The sequence below is a fragment of the Periplaneta americana genome, chromosome 8 (genome assembly GCF_040183065.1).
Source record: "Periplaneta americana isolate PAMFEO1 chromosome 8, P.americana_PAMFEO1_priV1, whole genome shotgun sequence".
Taxonomy (NCBI): Eukaryota; Metazoa; Arthropoda; class Insecta; order Blattodea; family Blattidae; genus Periplaneta; species Periplaneta americana.
In genome coordinates this window covers 119,625,320-119,646,664 of record NC_091124.1, presented here as the reverse complement: position 1 = coordinate 119,646,664, position 21,345 = coordinate 119,625,320, and the positions used below count along the sequence as shown (strand labels likewise).

The 21,345-nt window shown below is 36.8% G+C and overlaps 2 protein-coding genes across 12 annotated transcripts in view; one reads left to right on the top strand and one right to left on the bottom strand.

Annotated features, from left to right (window-relative positions):
* Ac78C (adenylyl cyclase 78C) overlaps positions 1–21,345 on the bottom strand; it is a 665,405-nt gene that overhangs the window by 333,835 nt on the left and 310,225 nt on the right. The gene's annotated exons all lie outside the window — the stretch shown is intronic.
* The window catches only part of LOC138704985 (E3 ubiquitin-protein ligase sina-like), a 66,814-nt gene that overhangs the window by 30,349 nt on the left and 15,120 nt on the right, over positions 1–21,345 (top strand). For 3 of the 7 annotated variants that reach the window (XM_069833493.1, XM_069833496.1, XM_069833494.1), the window contains exons 1-2: positions 14,225–14,327; positions 19,313–19,487. The exons of 1 other annotated variant lie outside the window; for it this stretch is intronic. In XM_069833493.1, the coding sequence (XP_069689594.1) occupies positions 19,441–19,487 (47 nt within the window). In that variant the 5' untranslated portion in view covers positions 14,225–14,327; positions 19,313–19,440. Of the gene's footprint in view, positions 1–14,176; positions 14,328–19,312; positions 19,488–21,345 lie in introns of those variants that run through there. 3 more of the 7 variants (XM_069833495.1, XM_069833497.1, XM_069833498.1) reach the window with 3 other exon arrangements.

Below are 21,345 nucleotides of genomic sequence, written 5' to 3'. Positions count from 1 at the left end.
GGCATTGGAGTCAATCCGCGGAATGATTTATTTTCTGAACCGTTACAACGCACTAGAATTCCACACCTAACTACAAAAGAATGCCCATCACTGTATTAGAATATGACCTCAAGAGGTTAAAAATTCCAAGCCTTCAGGCTCACAACTTCTAATAGCGACATGTTTGTATGACTTTACAAATTTTCCTGGAAGTAGTAATCATTTAAATTGGAAACGTAAACAAATAAACAGATGTGTTGGGAATGTTACATCTCTGCAACAACATAAGCATTCCACACTTATCTGACAGCAAACCTACAAATATTTATCCCATTTAGTTTTATGATTCCGAACTCTAGACAAGTCGACGTCGTTATTCAACTGTTAGTCAACACAGACTTCGGCATGACTCACTTCACGCATTTCCTTATTTCAACATTACCATCGTCCTGCAGTAAATTTTCGCTAGTTGCCGAGTTACTACAGCAGTCTGTAATACTTTGAGGAATGTTCCCGAGACAATTTATTTCCATAAAGATCTATGTTATTGCTTTATCGATATAATGAGTGACAGTTGAGATGAACAGAAATTGTGGCACTGTGTCCTCATGGCTAGCACAATCTCTAAGAATAGGAATAGCACAGCTACCACAATTTCCCAATAAGAAAAAGAAATTTCTCAAGACTTTGTAATATACAAATAAGTTACAAAACCTACTTAACATACAGTATTTAAACTTTAACCTTTGGAAAATCGTGATTGGCGAGGGAGAACTTTAGGGTCTATCGACCTTTTTTTTTTTTTACGTTCTTGTTGGCCTTCGTTGCGCTACACTCGGCAAAGTTTCTTCTCCGAATACTGAATCGACGTTTATATTCTAAGATGGCAAAACAGTTTGGCTTCAGGAAGGGAAACGTTACGAGACCTAGAAAAGGCGTTTGACAGAGTGGATTGAAATAAACTGATGGGCATCCTAAAGAAATTTGGTATGGATTGGAACGCGAGGAAGCTGTTCAGTAATCTTTATATGAAACGAGTCATAGTCAGGATAGGAGAAGAAATGTCAGAAGGAAGCTAAATAGGGAGAGGAGTAAGACAAGGATGCCCTTTATCACCTACCATGTCCAACATCTACTTGGAGGATTTAGTAAATAACTGTTTTCAGAACATGAGGGAGTGATAGTAGGAGGAAGAAGAATAAAGTGCATAAGATTTGCTGATGATATAGCGTTGTTAGCAGAAGAGGAGATAATACTAAGGGATATAATACTGGAGCTAAGTGACAGCTGTGAGCAGTATGGTATGAAGATAAATGCAAAGAAGACGAAGACATGGTCATAGGAAGAAAAGTAAAGAAAGTAAACTTGCAAATTCTCAATGAGACAGTAGAACAAGTGCACAGCTTCAAATACTTTCGGTGTACATGAGCTGCTGCCAAGGAGTCGAAAGGAGAATAACAATGGCAAAGGAAGCTTGTAATAGAAAAAGAAAAATTTCCTGCGGACCTCTTCAGAAAGAACTAAGGAAGAGGCTAGTGAAATACTTTGTGTGAGTGTAGTATTATATGGGGCAGAAACATGAACATTACGACGAAGTGAAGAGAAGCGACTACTAGAACTATTTGAAATGTGGATATGGAGAAGAATGGAACATGTGAAGTGGGTAGACATAATAAGAAACGAAGCTGTATTGGAAAGAGTGAGTGAAGAAAGAATTATGTTGAAACTAATCGGGAAGAGGAAAAGGAATTGTCTGGGTCACTGGTTGCGAAGAAACCGCCTTTTGAAGGATACACTGGAAGGAATGGTAAACGGAAGAAGAGTTTGTTGCAGATGAAGATATCAGATGATAGACAACATTAAGATATATGAAACATATGCGGAGACTAAGTGGAATGCAGAAAATAGGAAAGACTGGAGAATGCTGGGTGTGCAGTGAAAAACCCCCCCTTGAGTAGAACAGTATGAATGAATGAACTTTGGCATACAGTTTATGCACTAATTGATGGAGCCGTTGTTTTGCATAACCTTACGTCTAATTGATTGTGGGCAACCACTGTCGGAATCTGACATTACATCTTTACAAAGTCACAATCCAGCTCATAAGTGGTCTTTATAGTTGAAAGGAATAATGGACCTTACGACTCCGATGCGGATTGGTCTTTAAATGACAGTCTGGCGACCTGTAAATGAACACTACACATTATTTCGACGTTTCATCATTTTAGCATAATTCATAGGCGTAGTGTATTAAATATTTTGTTAATATTACGATTATGTCCCTGATGCCTGTTAATCACCATAAGGTGGACGCGAGAAATCACTGTGCAGTGATACCTGATACTGTTTCCCTATCTACATTAAAATTCTGGCTATTTCACACAACAAATAAATCAAACAGTGATCTGTGAAATGTGTACGTCTGATCTGAGTACACGCATGTATCAATACTACGAGCATTTAACACGAGTGATATAAACACATGTCACCATATAGAAGGCGTTTTGTAGCATGATCATTATCACATTCAAAGTCCGTGTTATTTCGAGTTACTTTATCACTATACAAAGTACGTGGTACAGTCATTAATTTCTAATACTGAGCGCATAGTGGCGTTGTGGTGCACTATAGCGCATAGGTGGCGCCATGGTATGATACTTGTCAGTTAGTCTCTCGACCCAAGAAGAGACAGTTGAGTGCATGCACTTGTAAGCAGAATTACGGTCTTTGTTGTGACGGTGATTTGAATGCGCACGTCGGAACCCGAGATGTCACAGTATGAGCAACGGGAAAAATCAAGTTCTGCCAGAAATTAGGCAAAACTGCTGCCGAAACGTTTCAAATGATGCAGCAAGTTTACGGTGAGGACGCAGTGAGTCGCAGTGTTGTGTTTAGGTGGCACCGACGTTTTTTGCAAGGAAGGGACAGTTTGGAAGATGATGTGCGTACTGGTCGGCCACAAACAATTCGAACTGAACGCAAGATCCAAGAAGTTGCAACGTTGGTGCGTGCTAACTGCTCCCAATCGGTAGACGATATCGAAGCAACAGTAGGGGTCAGCCATGGTACTTGCTACAAAATTCTGTCTGATGACCTGAACATGTCTCGTGTTACCCAGCACAGTGTGCCACGAATCCTGTCGCAAGATCAACGTGATGATCGCATGACGATTTGTGGTGACCTCATCAGTAGTGCTGACGATGAACCGACGTTTCTCAACCGGATAATAACTGGAGACGAAACTTGGTGTTTCCTTTACGATCCGCAACTGAAACGACAATCCGCCACCTGGAAAACGCCGTTATCACCACGACAGAAAAAACCGCGACAAGACAGGTCAAAAGGCAAGGTGCTGCTTGAACTGTTTTTTGATTCAAATGGAATTGTTCACATGGAATTCATCCCAGAAGGTGCAACTCTGAACAAAACCCGCTACAAAGAGATCCTTGGCCGTTTACGAGATTCAATTCGCCGTAAGCGACCTGAGCTATGGCGTACAAAGAATTGGCTGTTGCTACATGACAACGCCCCTGCACATCGCTCTGTCCTTGTCCAAGAGGAACTTGCAAGACAACAGGTGACAGTTCTTCCACACCTCCGTACTCACCTGATCTCGCACCATGCGATTTTTTTCTCTTTTCTCGCATGAAAGCAACCCTACGTGGGCGTAGATTTCATTCTTCCGAAGAAGTCATGACTGCTACAAGAGAAGCCATACGGGACCTTCCTGCCAACATCTTTCAACGGTGCTTCCAGCAGCTATACCAACGTTGGCAAACGTGCATAACGACCAACGGAGACTATTTTGACGGAGGATGTGATTCTGTTTAAATGTACGCAGTGTTATGCGGCATCTTGTGATACATCAAGATTCTTGTGGGAGCCTACCCTCCAGGCGTCAAGTCTTAGAACTTAATGACTGTACCACGTACAAATAGAAAGCATTGTGATGCTGCGAAAATTAAATTTTGAAGGTTTCACATACATTCACGTTTCAGGGTGCCTGATACAAGAAACATTTTTCGGCATGGCGTCTGTTTGTGTATAGAAAATTCCCCTAACTATTGGACAGACTAGAAATGGTGCGTAGTAATTTTTACTTTGTGGATAGAGGAGACGGCCTCCAAATGATATTTTGAATAAGCAGTCGAAGACAGCCGATAAGGGGTGGTCTTCCAGCTTGAGGGTTGGGCGAAGGGCTAACAATCCATCACCGTAAAAAACAGCTTGTTACGAAACTTCAACATAAGTCTTGCTCAGGATAGGGACCGATAGCGGACTTCTGTGAGGGAGGCAATGAAACTCTGGGTTCTTTAAGGCCATTTGTAATTAAGTAACATAAATTGATTAAGAAACGAAAATCAACAATTTGCTTGAAGTGAAATCCAATTGGATTTCTTCATGATTTTGTTTGGTATGGCTTATAGAATATTTAGGTATGTAGGCTACATCTATTATCAGGTAGAACTAGGCTGACCAGATTTTTATGGTCGAGCAGGGGACATCGGTAATTTAAAGAAAACATCAGAAATGTTATTTGGTCACTCTCCGTTGAAACGTTGCAGAAAATACATGTAACAGTAGATACAATGATAGAACTTTGCACATTAAATTTGTAGAGTATCTTAACGTTTTGAATTAAATGCATAAACATACGTAACGTCTATAGGCGTACATAATTATAGGCACTAATAATTCAATTTAATACATGGAAGTCTTTCACATAATGTTGTTCACACTGAACTCTAACACACACATTTTCCAAGTGCTTTCTGAAGAATGTATCTTTTTTAGGATCTGTTATTCTCATACAGCTTCTCACTAAATTCTTCACATGAGAAATGAAAGTTTGTTTTTACTTGTAACGAAGCTTAAGGCCCATTCACAATGAAAATTAAACATAACCGTAACATAAACACAGAAGTTTGCGACCAGGCTACCAAATGGGATCATTCACAATGATTCACATAAACAGTGACATTAACATTACCGTAAAACGTTAACATGAAAGTTTGAAAACTCAAACTTTCATGCTTATGCTTACGTGATTTGTAAACAGAACACAATCGTGGAGCGCTGAAGTATACGGCAGAATATGAGGAAATGGCTTCGTTGTTATGTTTCCATGGTTACCAAGTATGTTTGCTGTTATGTTTATGTTCCCATCGTGAATGATCTTGATTTTACCGTAACGTTTATATTTTTAAGTTAACGCTTAAGTTATGTTTACTTTTCATTGTGAATGAGCCTTTATTTCCTCTACTATACATCTTACTTGACGATTGGCCTATGTGTCAAGAAAGAACAATTTTATTGTTTGTATACATCTTAAGTCTGATTAGTGTATTAGGCCCCATTATCTCCTGGCTTAATAGGCTCATGAATGATGTCTACTGGTGTCATTTATGAAGTTCAAACCTGTCTTCGGATAGATGACTAAATAACAACATTACCTATAATATTATGCATTGTCATTTGCATTAATTCTCATTCTCATGTCCGTTATCTCGCAATCTGACGTATATCTCAAGTCTATACCTTGAATTCTCACATCAAGTAGGCTACCTCATAATATCAACGTAATCTCAAGCCCTTAATCTAAAGGTCTACACTTTGAGACATAGTTTCTTGTTATTGTATGGTCATTGTCATCTTTCTCATTACGAATGTCGCATACTGAGTTTACGCCAGACTCAGTTACTTCAAATCTATTTCTGTATTAGCATATGACGTAGAAAAATGTTTGTAATATAAATTAACGATTCACGTTTCATGTCACGCAAGTGCATCATCTCTTGTTTTGAAGGGAAAGTCCATGTCTCTGTACATTCTGAATTCCTCAGATAAGATACAGACTTCGTGGTGCGCAATTGCACCAAAAGAGCCCTTTAATCGCGTCGCGAAAATAAGAGTGGGAGAGAAAATGACACTACATTACAACTACGTTCGAAAATAAAATTATGAAACGAATCTTGAAACGGTCACTGGGAAATCAATGAAGGATCACCTGAACATTGTATCATATTAGTAACAATTTCAGTGTAGCGTAAATGATAACTTTAACAGAAATACATTTTCCTACTACAATATGTGAAATTTGTATTGAAGAGTGAAGTACTGTGCTGTAGATACTTTAGAAAGTAATTGTAACGTTCCTAGCCGCATGTCAAAGGAATCTAGTTCGAATTCCTGCACGAGTGATTGATTCCATTACCAATGGGGATTGGTGTATGTCCCTTGTGATATCTCCGCCATATGTACGCATAGTGTACAGAGACAATCTTTCAAAATGCTGATGACGTGTTTAAGATATTTCTACTTGTAAACACTTTTCAATCAGTCTTCTCAAAATAATGACCCACGAAGACTATCCTTCGGAGATGATGGTGACAGTGGTTGAAATGATGATGATGATGATTATGATGATGATGATTATGATGATGATGATGATGATTATGATGATGATGATGATGACATAACACCTTAATTCAAATTCCACAATTCAACGTCTGTTTTTAACTATTACACTTTTACTACGTCAAACTACTTTTGACCAATAAAACGGTACGAAAGGACGTCTTTCAACCAATCATGGCTGCTTATCGCACAATTTTATCGCGTCCCTAGCATTTGTTTAATTTTATCGCGTCCCTAGCATTTGTTTATTTTTATCACTACCCTAGCATTTGTTTCTTTGTTTGCCAACATTTCAATCTGCACTAGTCTGGACGCCAAAAAAACAGAAAATTACAAACCACTCCAATCGATGCACAGCAGTGTCAAATATGACTCGCATTGGCATTCAAGAACAAGAATTCATAAAGATCACTGGTCATAGCTATGCATCTTCCTTGAAACCCTATTTACGAATAAATGTAGAGCACCATTCGGAAATCCTGAATAAGTTGAGGAATACACCATGTACATCAACGAGTTCACTTCTTTTACGCTCACGTCCAATATAACATCAACTGAACCACCAACCACTAAAACATTCAAATTTGAAAATTGTACTTTCAAAAATTGTTTCTTTTAAAATTATTAATGTTTATTTTTTATTTCATCATCGTTAATTAAAACGTTTCTTGTTTATTTCATCATCCCTAATTAAAACTTTTCTGACACTTGTTTATATTATTGAGGTTATGTTTGTTATAGCTTCTGCTATATGATATTATGGATAGTCACGTATCAGAGACTGTTTAATACTAAGATTTATTGAAAATCATTTGTCAAGTGACGTTGACTACTGGGATCGGATTATTGAAGTGGAATGCAAATGTTTTAATAAAAATGAAACTGAATCAACAAAGCCTTCTTGACTAGTAATCGTCCACAGAGTTCAATGAAGATTCCATAGTTGGCACAACTGATAACAAGAAAACAGCTAATCATAAAACACTACTGCCATCTAGCGTAATGTTGAGATGGTACAATAATACATTTGAAGACAGTTGTCATTTCGTAAGTCAATTAATATTTTATTATTACTTCTAATCTCTATATACTTTTTTTTCTAATCGTGTAATAGTCAATTAAATCACACTCGAGTTTTGATTCTCTCTAGATACATCTGAACGTGTTCCACTCGCAGATTTATCGATAAAATCAAAACCTCTAGTGAGATTACTGTTCAAATTACCAATCAGGAACACGATGATAATTTGTATAGAAATTTATTTAACACATCTTTTACACTAACAAAGTTTACTCGAAGGCATTAACATCATATAATTGTAATTTTTATTTTACATTCGTTCTAAAGACAACCGTATGACAGTTGTAGTTGTATATTCAACGTTCCTGTTATGGTACAGGAACTATTCAGAGACTATGTGGTGATAAGGAGAAATATGCATCACATCTTAGGGGTTATGCTCCACGCAAAACCTCGGACCTCCTTTATGGGAAACTGTCAACTGGTGGAGCTACGATTAGACTTGTTAGTGTCAGTTACAGCCATTTACACAAACAGACATACAGCCTACGTATATTAACGGCGAAATGCAGATAAATATAAGATAAACTTATAAATTGAAAAATGTAATTTTTTTACCCATAAAGGTGTAGGCCTATTTCCCAGTTAAAAAGTATTAAACAGACGTGGAAGCTGACCCAACGGATGAGGCAATAGACAGTATTACAAACTATTAGCTATCAAAATAACTACGTAGATCTAATTCTGAATTTAAATATTACTGAAGGAATTTGATAAATTACACAAACTGTATACATAGGCCCATAGTCCTCGTTTCTTAAGATATCCTAGACTTCAGCTAATGCAACTGGTTAGGAATGAAGTTTGAAGAAAGAAGGGAAAGAAGAGAGGACAGTGAGGCGCAGAAGTAAAAGAGGAATTGAAATAAAAGGAAGGACTATGAGGGAAGGAAATTATATAGAACGATAAAGAAGGAAGAGTAAGGAAAGAAGATATAGCACTGATATAGAAATAGTAGAGTCTACGGAGTATGAAAGCTGAAGCGTAAAACCAAGAAAATAAGTGGGATGGAGAACGGAATAGAAGTTGAGTTAATTGTAAGAAAACGGAAAGAGAGAAGGGGGAAGAATTTACAGTAGAGAAGAAAGTACGAGGGGAAGAAGAAGAGTATGCGAGAATAGAAAAAGAGAAGATATTAAGAGAAGGAGAAAAGATTAAAAAGGAGAAGGAGAAAAAGAAGGAAATAGGAGAGCAAAAGGGGAGAGGATAAGGAGATGAGAAAAGCAAAAGGAGATGGCAATCGAAGAGGAACACATTAAGGAGAAGTAAGAGATGGAAGCATGGAGAGGAAAATGAAATGTAGAAGACTTTGTGGAGAAAATTAGGCTATTTCCAAAGAACGCCGCAGTTTTACTCCTAATCTCTGCTATAATTATATCTTGTCATCACTTTATCCTAGTTTCGTTCCTTCCGGTGTAGTTGGGGATGAAGAGAAAGTGACCTCTACTTGAAAATTACTGAAAATTATTACAGTGTTCTAAAACTTCACGGGCGTACTGTATTCTTTAGAATCAGAAGCCGACACCAGAATGACCGAAAAACTGTCTGCTTCTAACTACATACCGTGGACCAGGGGTTCCCGTACTTTTGTTTAACATAGTGCCCACATCTGAGAACTAGATGCCACCCCCCCCCCCAGTTAGATGTAATAAGCATGTTGAAATCATCAATAATAACCTAAAATTCATGTTACATTGTACTACTTTTACATTCAATTATTTCAAAGTAAATATAGACCACAAAACAGTGTTTCCCAATGAGGAGGTAGGCCCCAGGGAGCGTTTATTATTTTCGGTGGGGCGGTAAATCGTAATGGGGCAAGGAGGCGTTAACATAATTTATGTTCTGATTTATAATTTCATTCATGAGAAGCCATGAAAAATAAAATTATTTTGTGGTAATTTTTTTAACCTAAATATATTGTCCATCTGGCAATATAGGACTTGCACGAAGTTGTGTGAGTAGGTAACAATTTTGATCAAAAGTGTAGACAAAAAATATATTCGTTATTGTACTTAGTTTTTATTATTTACTCAACTGTCTGAAGACAGCTTGGACCCTCATAAATGACACCAATAAGGCATGGGCTAACTAAGCCAGGAGATAATGGTGTAGGTTGGCCAGTCTCTTCCTCCATTGCGTACGTCGCTGACTAATAACATATTTTACTAATCAGACTTAAGATGTATACAAACAATTCTTCCTCTGACACATATCGTCAAGTGAGATGTACTGCCTGATAATATTATATGTACATTGTACATATCAGCCAGAACTTCTAACAAAGGTGATTTTGTTTTTAATAAACTTATTGTAAAATGATTTTTAAATTTTATTTAGATAATTTTTCATCAAATTCAACAAAATAGTGTAGCCTTGATTTTCACGTTTTGATGCAAGATATCGGTTCAACAATGCATTCTAAAGGCGTTTCTCTGATTTCGGGTTATACTTCACTACCACTGCAGCCTTGTGCTTTGTTGCGTTGTTTTAAAAGCAAAATCCTCCTTTTCCGGGAAGAAAATCAGTCTTCTTCTTCTTAGTGTATACTGTATATATTCTCTAAGAAGTATAGGTAATAATTCCCCATTACCAATTCGGCATTGGGGCATCCCGTATTGCAAAATAATTTTACTCCTATGTAATCAAAGAAGAGAAGAATTAATTAAATTTTTCTTCGGCGAAGGAGAATCTACATATTTTCATACAGAAGACTGCTGTAACTTTTTAGGACCAAAGAAACTTAACCACCTGTTACCATCTATGGTAAAATGATTATGAAATTGCGGATCAATTCGGGATATTGGGTTATGACACATTTCGACTCTTCTTTTTCCACTTTGTCTCACATTATACGACATTCAACTTGCACGTCTCATTTTATGGCATCTGGTTTCAATATGATGAGTTCTCTGTTCTGACACTTCTGAGGACATTGACTATTCCAGCAGCGTTAATCAAGGTTCTCTGATCAGTAATTCTTGTAATCTTCACATTTCGATATGTAACTGCTGAACGGGACTAATTCTTTACACTTTCTATGACACCGTTACAATATTTCAACAGTTCCAAAATGCAAATGTTTCCAGTGATTTTTCAGAGTAGTCCTAATTATTACGAAAACGTTTCTGCACAACATCTCCCAAGCAAAATAGCATAGTAAAATGTTGCCTCTCCACTAATGGGATACCTGCTCTGCCACTCCAGAATGGTTACATTAAAAATGAGTGCCATGAAGAGTCTATTCACATTTTTCAAATTTACATCTCACACATTTCGCAACAATTCAATTCCTTTCGTTCATATTGAGAATATTACCATAGTCTAGTACAGGCATGTCAGAAATCAGACACTGAAAGTGCAGTGTATGTGTGCGCTGAACGCCGGTCTATGCAGATTGCGTCATTCACGTGTTGCTCTTACCAGTTTTTAGCGGGAAGGATGTACAAGAATCTATTCTGCGCTTCTAGTGTTCAATTAAATTGACATTTGGACATTATAAACATACTTAGCAGAAGGAAAAAACACAATTATTGTCAGTGTCTTTATTTGACAATAATTGTAACACAAGAAACAATAGACTTACTCAGTTACAATTCAGAAAGCAGTCGTTTGTAAAGAATCATTTATTTACATGATTTGTATACAGTATTTGAAGAAAATATAAATATTGCAGTAATTTCTAAACAACAAAAAACGAACACAGTATTTCATTTTACGTTGTAGGTATTGATTATTTCAAAGTAATATTCTTTCATTGTTTCTCAGGCATTATTGGGACCATTGGTGCACAAATGTTAAAGAAAATATTTGACTCCCAATTACATGCAATAGGACTTGTCAGGCTTTTACACTGGAATCATTTCCTTTCTGTATATTAATATAAATTCACATTAAGTTATTATTAATAAATTGGATAAATTAAGCTTGATTTTAAATTTATATATAGTTTATTTGGAAAACGGTGAGAGCAAGTATCAGCAAGTTGGGATCGTTACGAATTGAGTTAAAAGAGTACTTCACAAGCTGTGAAGCGAGGACATTTTCTTTATGTCAGGTTTAAAGATTTATTAACGTAAGTATATTAAGATAATATAGTAAAGTGAGATGGAAAATTCGCAATTATGTATTATTTTTCCAGAAAAATTGTCCGCCTTATAAATAGTTGCTTTCTTCCTTCCCTTACAACCTCAAGACCCTCACATGTATTCCTCACTCAATATTCTCATCACTTATCAGCTTATCAAATAAAAGTTGTAAGTCGTCTAACCATTTATGGCTGTGTTAGTACAGACTCCAAAACAACGTCACTGTCATGCATGTCTTGCCGTGAGAGTACTAATTAAGAAATAAGAGCTGGAAATTTACTAGTCTGATTTAAATTCTCACATCACTATTAGGTCCACATGATATGATGAAAGCCTTTCATTTTAAAATAATTACTGTTGGTTGAGGAAAACATCGTAACAGTTATGTTACAGGATTCGTGATTCCTCTTCTTCGTTATATCTGTGGACTCCTCACTTTATTTTTCATAATGCATTCACAATCACAGCTCAATGAGCACCCGTACCGATCTGTGTTACTGAAACCAAAGCTGTTCTGCTACTGCAGGTAATGTACAGCCCTGTCGCGTTCCCCTCCAAGCCGATTCACTCCCTGCAGATAGGGGAATAGGAACTGCACGTTGCACAGAGACAAGTGCACAATGTGCGCGACTGCACAATGTGCAGGGTTTTGACATGCCTGGTCTAGTACATATAGTCACGAAGGTCAATACGTAGGGAATATGCATCCAATGACAGTTGAACTTCAGTTGCTAGCCACTAGGATCGCTACTATCGCACAGTCTATTGTTCCTAATACTCTCAGTTGCTAACCGCTTGGAGTATTGTATCGCGAGATATGCAAAAAATCACCTCAAGCTTCGTGACTGTATGTACTAGACTGTGATATTACGTACTACCTATCACAGTCCATTTCCTTGAACTGTCAAATATAAGAACAATTTAATATGCACTCACAGATGAAGATGGACTTTTTCTACGCAACACAAAACACTATGAAGAAAATCTTTGGTGTTGGATGGGATGAACTAAGTAAAGACCCATATATTTAATGTTCGTCATAACTAGACTTCGTGGAATTGCCACGAGAATCGCAAGGTTTACTGCGCACGCGGTATAGACTGTATGAGAAGGAGGCGTGCAAGGATAGAGTATGCCTCTAATGTAAACACTGAGCAGTATACTGCGGTTACAATAAAACCTGTATCCTTCATTCAAGAAATATAATGAATGATCATTGAAGCAGGAAATGTCTAAACATGTAAATACACATTTATTTTATAGTGAGATATATTAACCCTTAAAATTTAATATAAGGTATTCACATCATCCTTGAGCGACTGCAAAGTAACCTCCTCCGATGGTCACTTAAACAGTTTTTATTTTGGGAAAATGTACGTTCAACATTCACACGATGTAATACGTACAGTACATATTTGAAGAACGGAAAGTCACTGCTTTTTAGTACACCAACTTCACATGTCTTGTCGTGACCTGATGGTACATCATTTATAATACGAAGTTGTGAATAGGCAGAATTTTTAGCAATAATGTTTCTCAACTTACATTTCGTTTTTTCTGAAATTAGTGAATTGTTATTTTGGATAACGGTTTATGATACTTTATCCACTATATTAAAGGCTTCTGAGAGTTGTAGTTTAGACGATTCTAACGGGATGATGCATTTGGACACGATTTAAAAATTAGAATCAATGAACAGAATATCTTCCAATAGCTGTTCAGAAGGCAATGATTTTACAGCTGCAACAGCGGAACTGTCTGTGCTATCCAATACATCAATTACCTCCATTATTTTTCCGTAATGTTCTGCATAATAATTAACAGCATCCAAGAACGTTCCCCAACGGATCAAGACTGGCTGCGGGGGTAAGGGTATTTCGGGGGCAATTATTTGGAACAGCAACACTCTCATTGTAGTATGTTTGATTGAATTCTTGTTTGAACTGAACAAATGTTAAGGTTTGACTATTCCAACCACAGTAATGCAAAAACAAGTGCTTACATAGGTATACATTAGCTGTAGCTGCTGTCTATTTGGACCGGTCACATCTCTAACTTGAACTGCTTATACTACGAGACCGGGCGGTCGCTCACCTCCTCTATACTACCGTACATCGGCAACCTGATGGCATGCTGCGTGTGGCAATTCAACGAAGTCTAGTCATAACCAAATAAATTACCTCACATACAATATGAACAAAATACCTCCAACTATTTAGAATAAATTAAAAGACTGAGACAGGTGGAGGGGCAGATCACAAGCCTGAAATCAGAGATGCTGAGAACATGTATTCGCTGAGAGATCTCAGAGATTTCTAAATAGATTTTTCACGCCATTACATAGGTCTGCTTTAAAGTCTTATACTTTGTGTAATGAAAAAGTAAAATGACAACGGATTAACTTCAGCAATTGTGAAACAAGTAAATATTGCACCAAGAACGTATGTACAAGCTATTCTAGGTTTCAAGGAACATTAATGTTTCATTGTTCGATACCCCATATTAGGACCGCGAATTTTTCGAATGGCGAATTTTAAGCATATCCAATAGGCAGTGCAAGTCATTCCTGGGCAACTGCAGAAACTGTGATCAGTAGCAAAATTGTCAACAGTGTAAGAGTACATATCTACTCGTATTTGCGTAGTGCGTGTTCTCTTATCGCGTGATAACAGATGAAAGGCAATTTGCTCCAAGACAAGACAGACTGAAGGCTGCAGTATACCACAAGCTGCCGGGGAAAGCACATGGGTTGGATATCGCAGGTAAGACTCTTCGTATGCGTGTTAAATGAAAAATGCATGGCCCTAAATGTACCCATACGGTGGAAATGAAGAGAGATTGGATTAAAATTGCGATGGAAACCGTGACAAAGAGAGAGAGAGAGAGAGAGAGAGAGAGAGAGAGAGTAAGAAAACGAAGTGTTTGAGATATCAGATTCTATCAAAACAATTATTGTAAATTCAACTGCTATGAAATATATACGTAGTAATATCGTCATTAAAAATTAAAATAATGTCCCCTTGGAACACGTCGTCACATAATTACACATCAGAACCCTCCTGGGAACTGAGCACACTAACAGTGTAATAATGGAATAATGGTTTAATGAATCGTACGGATTTAAAATTAACGCCATAAAGAGTATTTTCCAAAACAAGTTAAAACTGTGGACGATCGACTATTAAAAACAATTTAAAATGTCGTAACTAAGTCCCCTGTCTACGTTCAATCGTAGGACTTATTGAATGTCACTGAATTGTGTGTGTGTAAAGTCCTAGATTCAAGTTTCTTGCTTGCATAATTTTCTCTTTCGGTTATTTTTAACGTTCGGTATTTATATTAGCCCATCAACATATTGATATACTGAAGATATTTAACATGTTTAGACATCTCGCATCGCACAGAGACCCAGTAAGCTAAGAAACTCGTCTTGTGAACACAGCCATCATTATCAGACAAGCTATGAACTTTATTGTACTAAACAAAGAAAACAAATGAGGAGGAAGAATCGGATCGAGGACATCACATTTGCCTATCTGCAACAATAATCACTGTCTTCTAGATCTTTTTGGCCTAAAATGTGTTGTTGTTAATTTTAATGGACTTTTACAAGACGTATCTTTTGGAATAACATTGGCTGACCCCTATAACAATTTGGAGTACGTCGCTGAAGTCCTGTAAATTAATACGGATTTCAATAGAATACCGTATCGTGTTTCTAGGTTAAGACCTCCCCTTGTGAAAATATGTCTAATCTGAAATACAATATATGTTGCGTAGGATTTATTATTTTTGCTAAATATATTTATTTATTTATTTATTTATTTAAGCTGGTAGAGATGAGGCCATCCGGCCTTCTCTTCCCCTCTAACAGGGGATTACAACTACAATATTAAGAACTAGCCGTACCCGTGCGCTCCGCTGCACCCGTTAGAAATAAATATAAAGTAATTACATAATTAAAATAGGACATTTGATCCTGGGAACATTCGTGTTTGATAGAAGGATAAATCGTTTAATATGTTACTTAATTTAAATTGTATTTAAAATATTAAAATACGATCATTTTGATCCAGAGACCACTCACTTGGTGCAATGACAATTCCTTTAAAATGTTTCTTAATTGTTATTACCAATTATTTGTGGAAAAGCGAAAATTAACAGAAAAAATTTGGCTACAGATTTATTATTATGTTTATATTATATTATATTATATTATATTATATTATATTATTTAAAAAGTGTGTTGATAACGGATGTACTCGAATTAGAAAGTTTTTAATTTGTTGTGGGAGCTCTTGAATCTCAGGAGGAACAACTCTTACAACAGCACAACATAATCTGCTTGGCTCATTACCCAATTTTTTTTGCATTGCATTTATTGCATATTTATTTTATGTATTTTAACACGATTCAATTGAGCATACTTAAAATTTGAATTATAAAATAATGGATTGCTAAGTTAACGTACTATTACTGCATACTAAATCAATACACTCTCGTTGTTCGTTAATTCTCTGAGATAAAAATGAATATGTTCATAAACATTATTATAAGAAATACAGGAAATGAATATACAGAATAACCTATCAAGTTTTCTGTGCATAAGAAGCTATTTTAATCTTACATGTCCTCAATTCACTCACAAGTTACTGTAATAACATTATAGAATTATGTCCATCCAGAGAAACTACACTTTCCAATGATGAAATAATAATTAATTATACAAATCTGTTAATTTAGCTTCCGATATTACTTCATACAAACACAGAAACATTGTCTGCAGGCTATGATTCATAGCTTTCGATTGTTGTGTCCAAGGCCCCTTATAGACGAAGTCATTTGTTTTTTATTTCAATATACCGCCTTAGATGACAGTTATTTTAATTTTAAAACTCATTTATCTCATTAAATATCAATCCTATCAAACTTTTTCAAAGAATAAAACTTATCAGAAATGAGTTTTAAAGAAACTTTTGTTATATAACATATTTCACAAAAATCAATAATAAGCGAGATATTTCGATTTATTTAATTCAGGCCCCCTTATAACCCCCCTTTTAAATAACGTATTTTGAATGCCGTATAGCCTATAATCTAATTTACAACGAACTTAATTTATATTGCAATTTTCATCGAAATCGGTTCAGCCATTATCGCGTGAAAAGGTAACAAACATACAGACAGACATACAGACACACAAACAGAAATTTCAAAAAAGCGATTTTCGGTTTCAGGGTGGTTAATTATATATGTTAGGACCAATTATTTTTGGAAAATCGAAAATTACCAGAAAAATTTCGGCTACAGATTTATTATTATTATAGATACAATTACAATTATAATTACAATTAATATTAAATTTACAAATACAATAAAAATCAAAGTACTAAAAGATTAACTGATTAATAATAGCTACACAGTTTATTGTAAAAGTTAAGAAGAGAGAAATTTTTTTTATTAATTAAGTATAAAGTAAACCTACTCTACACAGTAAGAAAATGCTTAATAAGTTTGCTTTTGAACGCTACTAAATTCCTACAGTCTCTGATGTCACTGGGTAAGGTATTCCACAAGCGAGAGAGCGAGATTGTGTATGATGATGAATACGATGATGTCTTATGTGTTGGTATGGTTAGTATGCGGCTATTTTGCGTACGAGTAAAGAGATTATGATATGATGACACGTAACTGAAACGGCAGGCAAGGTAGGTAGGTGTAGAGGTGTGAAGGACTTGGAAAAGGAGAACAAGAGAATGAAAATTTTTACGTTCGTTAAGCCGTAGCCAGTTTAGAGTTTGGAAGGATGGGGTAATGTGGTCAGCGCGACGGACGATATTTATGTGAACAGACGTTTGAACTCAAAGACTAGCATGCTGGGCTTACAAGCCAGGGAGTCCCAGGTTCAAATCCCGCTCTATCCTGAATTTGTAACATGTTGAGCAAGTCCGTAGTTTTATCCGGATATTCCGGTTTCCCAGTGACATCCCAACAATTCTCCATCATCATCATCATCATCATTCATTACGAGTGTAACATAGATTGACCGCCTGTGATTCACACTGGATAGTCACTAAGTTTCAAAGCGACGAAACGGCAAGTACTTCTATAGGCGAGAGGTGAGTGCGGGCTAATGATAGCTTGTACAACGGTTTTACATTTAGTGAGAACATAACTTTTCACTGAAGTTTATAATGCAAAAATTCGTCTGCTAGCGACATACTGACAACACAATGCCAACCGAGCGTGGTGTGATGTTTTCTTCTTCGACTGGACAATGTTGCCAAACTTACGGCGCTAGGCCACGTGCGTTTTGTAGTTACTTTCGGGAGCTGTATCATTGCCGCTGTTATTGCGAGTGTCAAAGTGTAAATCGTACGAATTTCAAATACGGCGTCGTACGAATGCTTTGAATGTTCTGGCGAAAACTGCAAAGTGCTTAACTCTATTTGAACTCGCCACGTCCTAGGTGGCAACCGAGCCTCTACTGATAACAACAACATGATGTCACTTCCTGTTTAGTCTCTTCATAAAATGCAAACTATGGTCCGTCCCAAGAATCTGTAGAGTAGAAAGACGAAATAAGACCTCTACGCAAGTGATGTGTGGGAGGGCTAGGGCCAATGGCCGCTCTGAGGGGAGGTATTGGTTGAATGAAGCTACCAATCGCGTGTAGGAAGGGGATCATTTCTATCTGAACACACTACAACGAGCATCTTACTCCTTAGCGGCCTCGAGCTGATGCTGACCGCAATACACTACGGCACAGATAGACTCCGCCCCCATATGCGTCAAGTCACAGTGCAGAATCCTGGGACGGACCATAGTAAAGAGGTACCTCTGAGGCACGCTGGTAGAGTCAAGCCGAATAACTGCAAGTTAAGGTTCTTGCCATTGGTGGGGGGGGGGATACATTTTGAAATCTTGATTATAATACACGATACTGATTTATGGAAATAATATTCGTCTTCAAATGGGTAAATATAATAATAAATAATAATAACAACAATAATAATAATAATAATAATAATAATAATAATAATAATAATAATAATAATAATAATTTTACTTCTGATTGAGGTTCTGGCTGATATGTACATCTATTATCAGGCGGTATATCTCACTTGATATGTGTCAGAGGAAGAACAATTGTTTGTATATCTGAAATCTGATTATTGTAGAGCTTAACTAGTCAGCGATGTATGCAATGGAGGGGGAAAGGAACTGGCCACTCTACCCCATTATCTCCTAGCTTAGTTGCCTCATAAGTGATGCCTTATTGGTGTCACTTGTGAGGTTAAAACCTGTCTTCGGACAGTAGACCAAACAACAACAACAATAATAATAATCCAAGTGAAAACTGAGCAAAAAGTCTAACAAAGTTAAAAATTAAGATAGCCCATTATGAGGATTTTACGTTTGGTGGTGAGATATATTATCTTTAAGAAGAGAAGGGAAAATAAATTCAGGTATGATTTTAATAGAGAAAATAACCTATAAAACAGAAAGAATATACACATATTTTTATAATACTAACAGACACATCCGATATGATTATACTAAATTATAAATCCAGTTGATAGCTGAGCTTACACCCTTCGACTTTTCTTAAGTTTGGAAAAAGGTTGAGAGTCTTGAGCGTATGAAATATGATGATAATAGGTCTATAATGATAATAATTACTATCATACTTGTATCTCACAGTGTCTGGACATGGTTTTTAACTACAACTTTGATGTCGTTTCAGTTTGAGACCACAGAGGTAGTTTTAGCTACCACAAACATCCCAACTAATTGACACCTTCTGTAGCCAGAGATGCAAAGCATCTGCTTAGTCGGCTGACAGCCGCTTACGACCGGATAACACAGTAACAAATGGGACTTCAAAAGCAGGAGGGTGTGGGAAACGCGTGCATCTTAAGGTACGGTCATACTCGTTACTTTTACTGCAGCTGTAGAAGTTGTGCGTCGTCTCTACTTATAAGCCAAAAGTAGCATATTACTGGATAGGTATCATGGGCGACAGTTGAGATGAAAAATTGTCGGCAACATACAATAATATTAAACTTCGATCGTTGGAAAATAATGTGATTGGCACTGGAGAACTTAAAGACCTATCGACCATCTCTGCATTAACATACAGTCTTTAAACTTTGACCCTTGGAAAGAAATATGATTGACTCGGTAGAACTTAAGGGCCTCTCAGCCTTCTTTGCTCTCTTCGCCGCCTGTCGCCGATGATAGCGACGCGACAATACAACGTTCTACTTCTCGTGCTGCGCACCCGAGAGCAGTATTTTGCACAAAGAACTGATGCTGACAATGAGTGCTATTGAAATGAATACTCAAATACTATCAGTGAAAGAGACTGATTCCTGATTGGACAGTTTAATTTCGTATAACGGAGGTGCATTGACGCGAAAACTAATTTGTAAACTCTCTCCTAACCCGCGTAACCTACTACTCCTTTTATGCTGGGATGGACATTTTCAAATGAACTTCGGTTCCAAAGAACTAAGCAAAATCTCCTTCCCTCCCATTCTAAGATCAATATGAAACGAACTTGCTAGACCAGTGTTTCTCTGCAAGATTATATGAAGGGTTCAGAACCATAGTGGGCCAAGTGCCATTTACTAAAACCGTAGAAAACAAAGGTTAAACTGAAGTTATTATCATAACTCAATGGAAACATATAGCAAGTAATATAAAGTATACACATTGAAACTAAATGATATGTCAATCTTCATTAAACTATGGTATTCACTTAACTTTAACCCTTGCTTTCTCCGTTTTTTTAATAAATGGCGTTTGTCCCACTACGGCTCTGAACCCTTCATATAAATTTCAAATAGCCTTTTTTTTTTTGCAGTTTTTTTTTGGGTATTTTTGCACTTTTAGTACTGGTATTCTTATTTTTTTAAGGCGACTGGGTAGCTCAGTTGATGGAGCAACTGGTTACAGACTGGAAGATCCGGGGTTTAGTCCTGGGTGGTGACGACAATTTGTCGTTGCCAAACTTCCAGAACGGCCCCGAGTTCACTCAGTCTCCTAGAAATTGAGTACTTGGTCTTTCCCAGTGGTAAAAGGTGGTCGGAGCATGGTATCTTCATGACATTTAGTGGTTACCTTTACCTTTACTTTTATTTTAAATATACGCAAAATACTAAAAAGCCAATTTTTAGTTCTCAGGTAGACTATTTATAGGATTTTTTTTGGTTCATTAGGCGTTTTAAGTTCTATAGAATTTTAATAAGGGGATCCTGTGTACAGGAAACGTAGAGATATCTTAATAACATGGACTAGGACGTAGCAAACAAAATAGGTACGGAACTAGAAATCCGTTCCCTAGTGGTTAGTCGTCCGATGTTTTAGCAACTGCTACTTCACATAAGGTGTTGGATCTCACAAGTGAACTGGTGGCCCTAATACGTTTATAAACATCAAACTAGATACATTCTCAATCAAGAGACGATTTATAGATGGTGTCGTGATGGTCAAAGAACTAAATCCTCTCCCAGTCAGCACTCGTTATTGACAATGTTGCTATAGCCAGTTTTACTTTTCTCAAATTGCGTTTAACACATTTCCCACCGCTAACAATGAAGTCACTAAGATCTTCACGAACTGTGTGGAATGTATGCGAAATTTCTGGCATGGCTGCTCACATTTGACGAGTCCACTGTAAGAGGGAGCTATACCACATCAGCGATTAAGTGAGAAAATAATACTTCACAAAAAGGGCCGTATCAGGAATATTTTAATGATTAAGGTAATAATTTT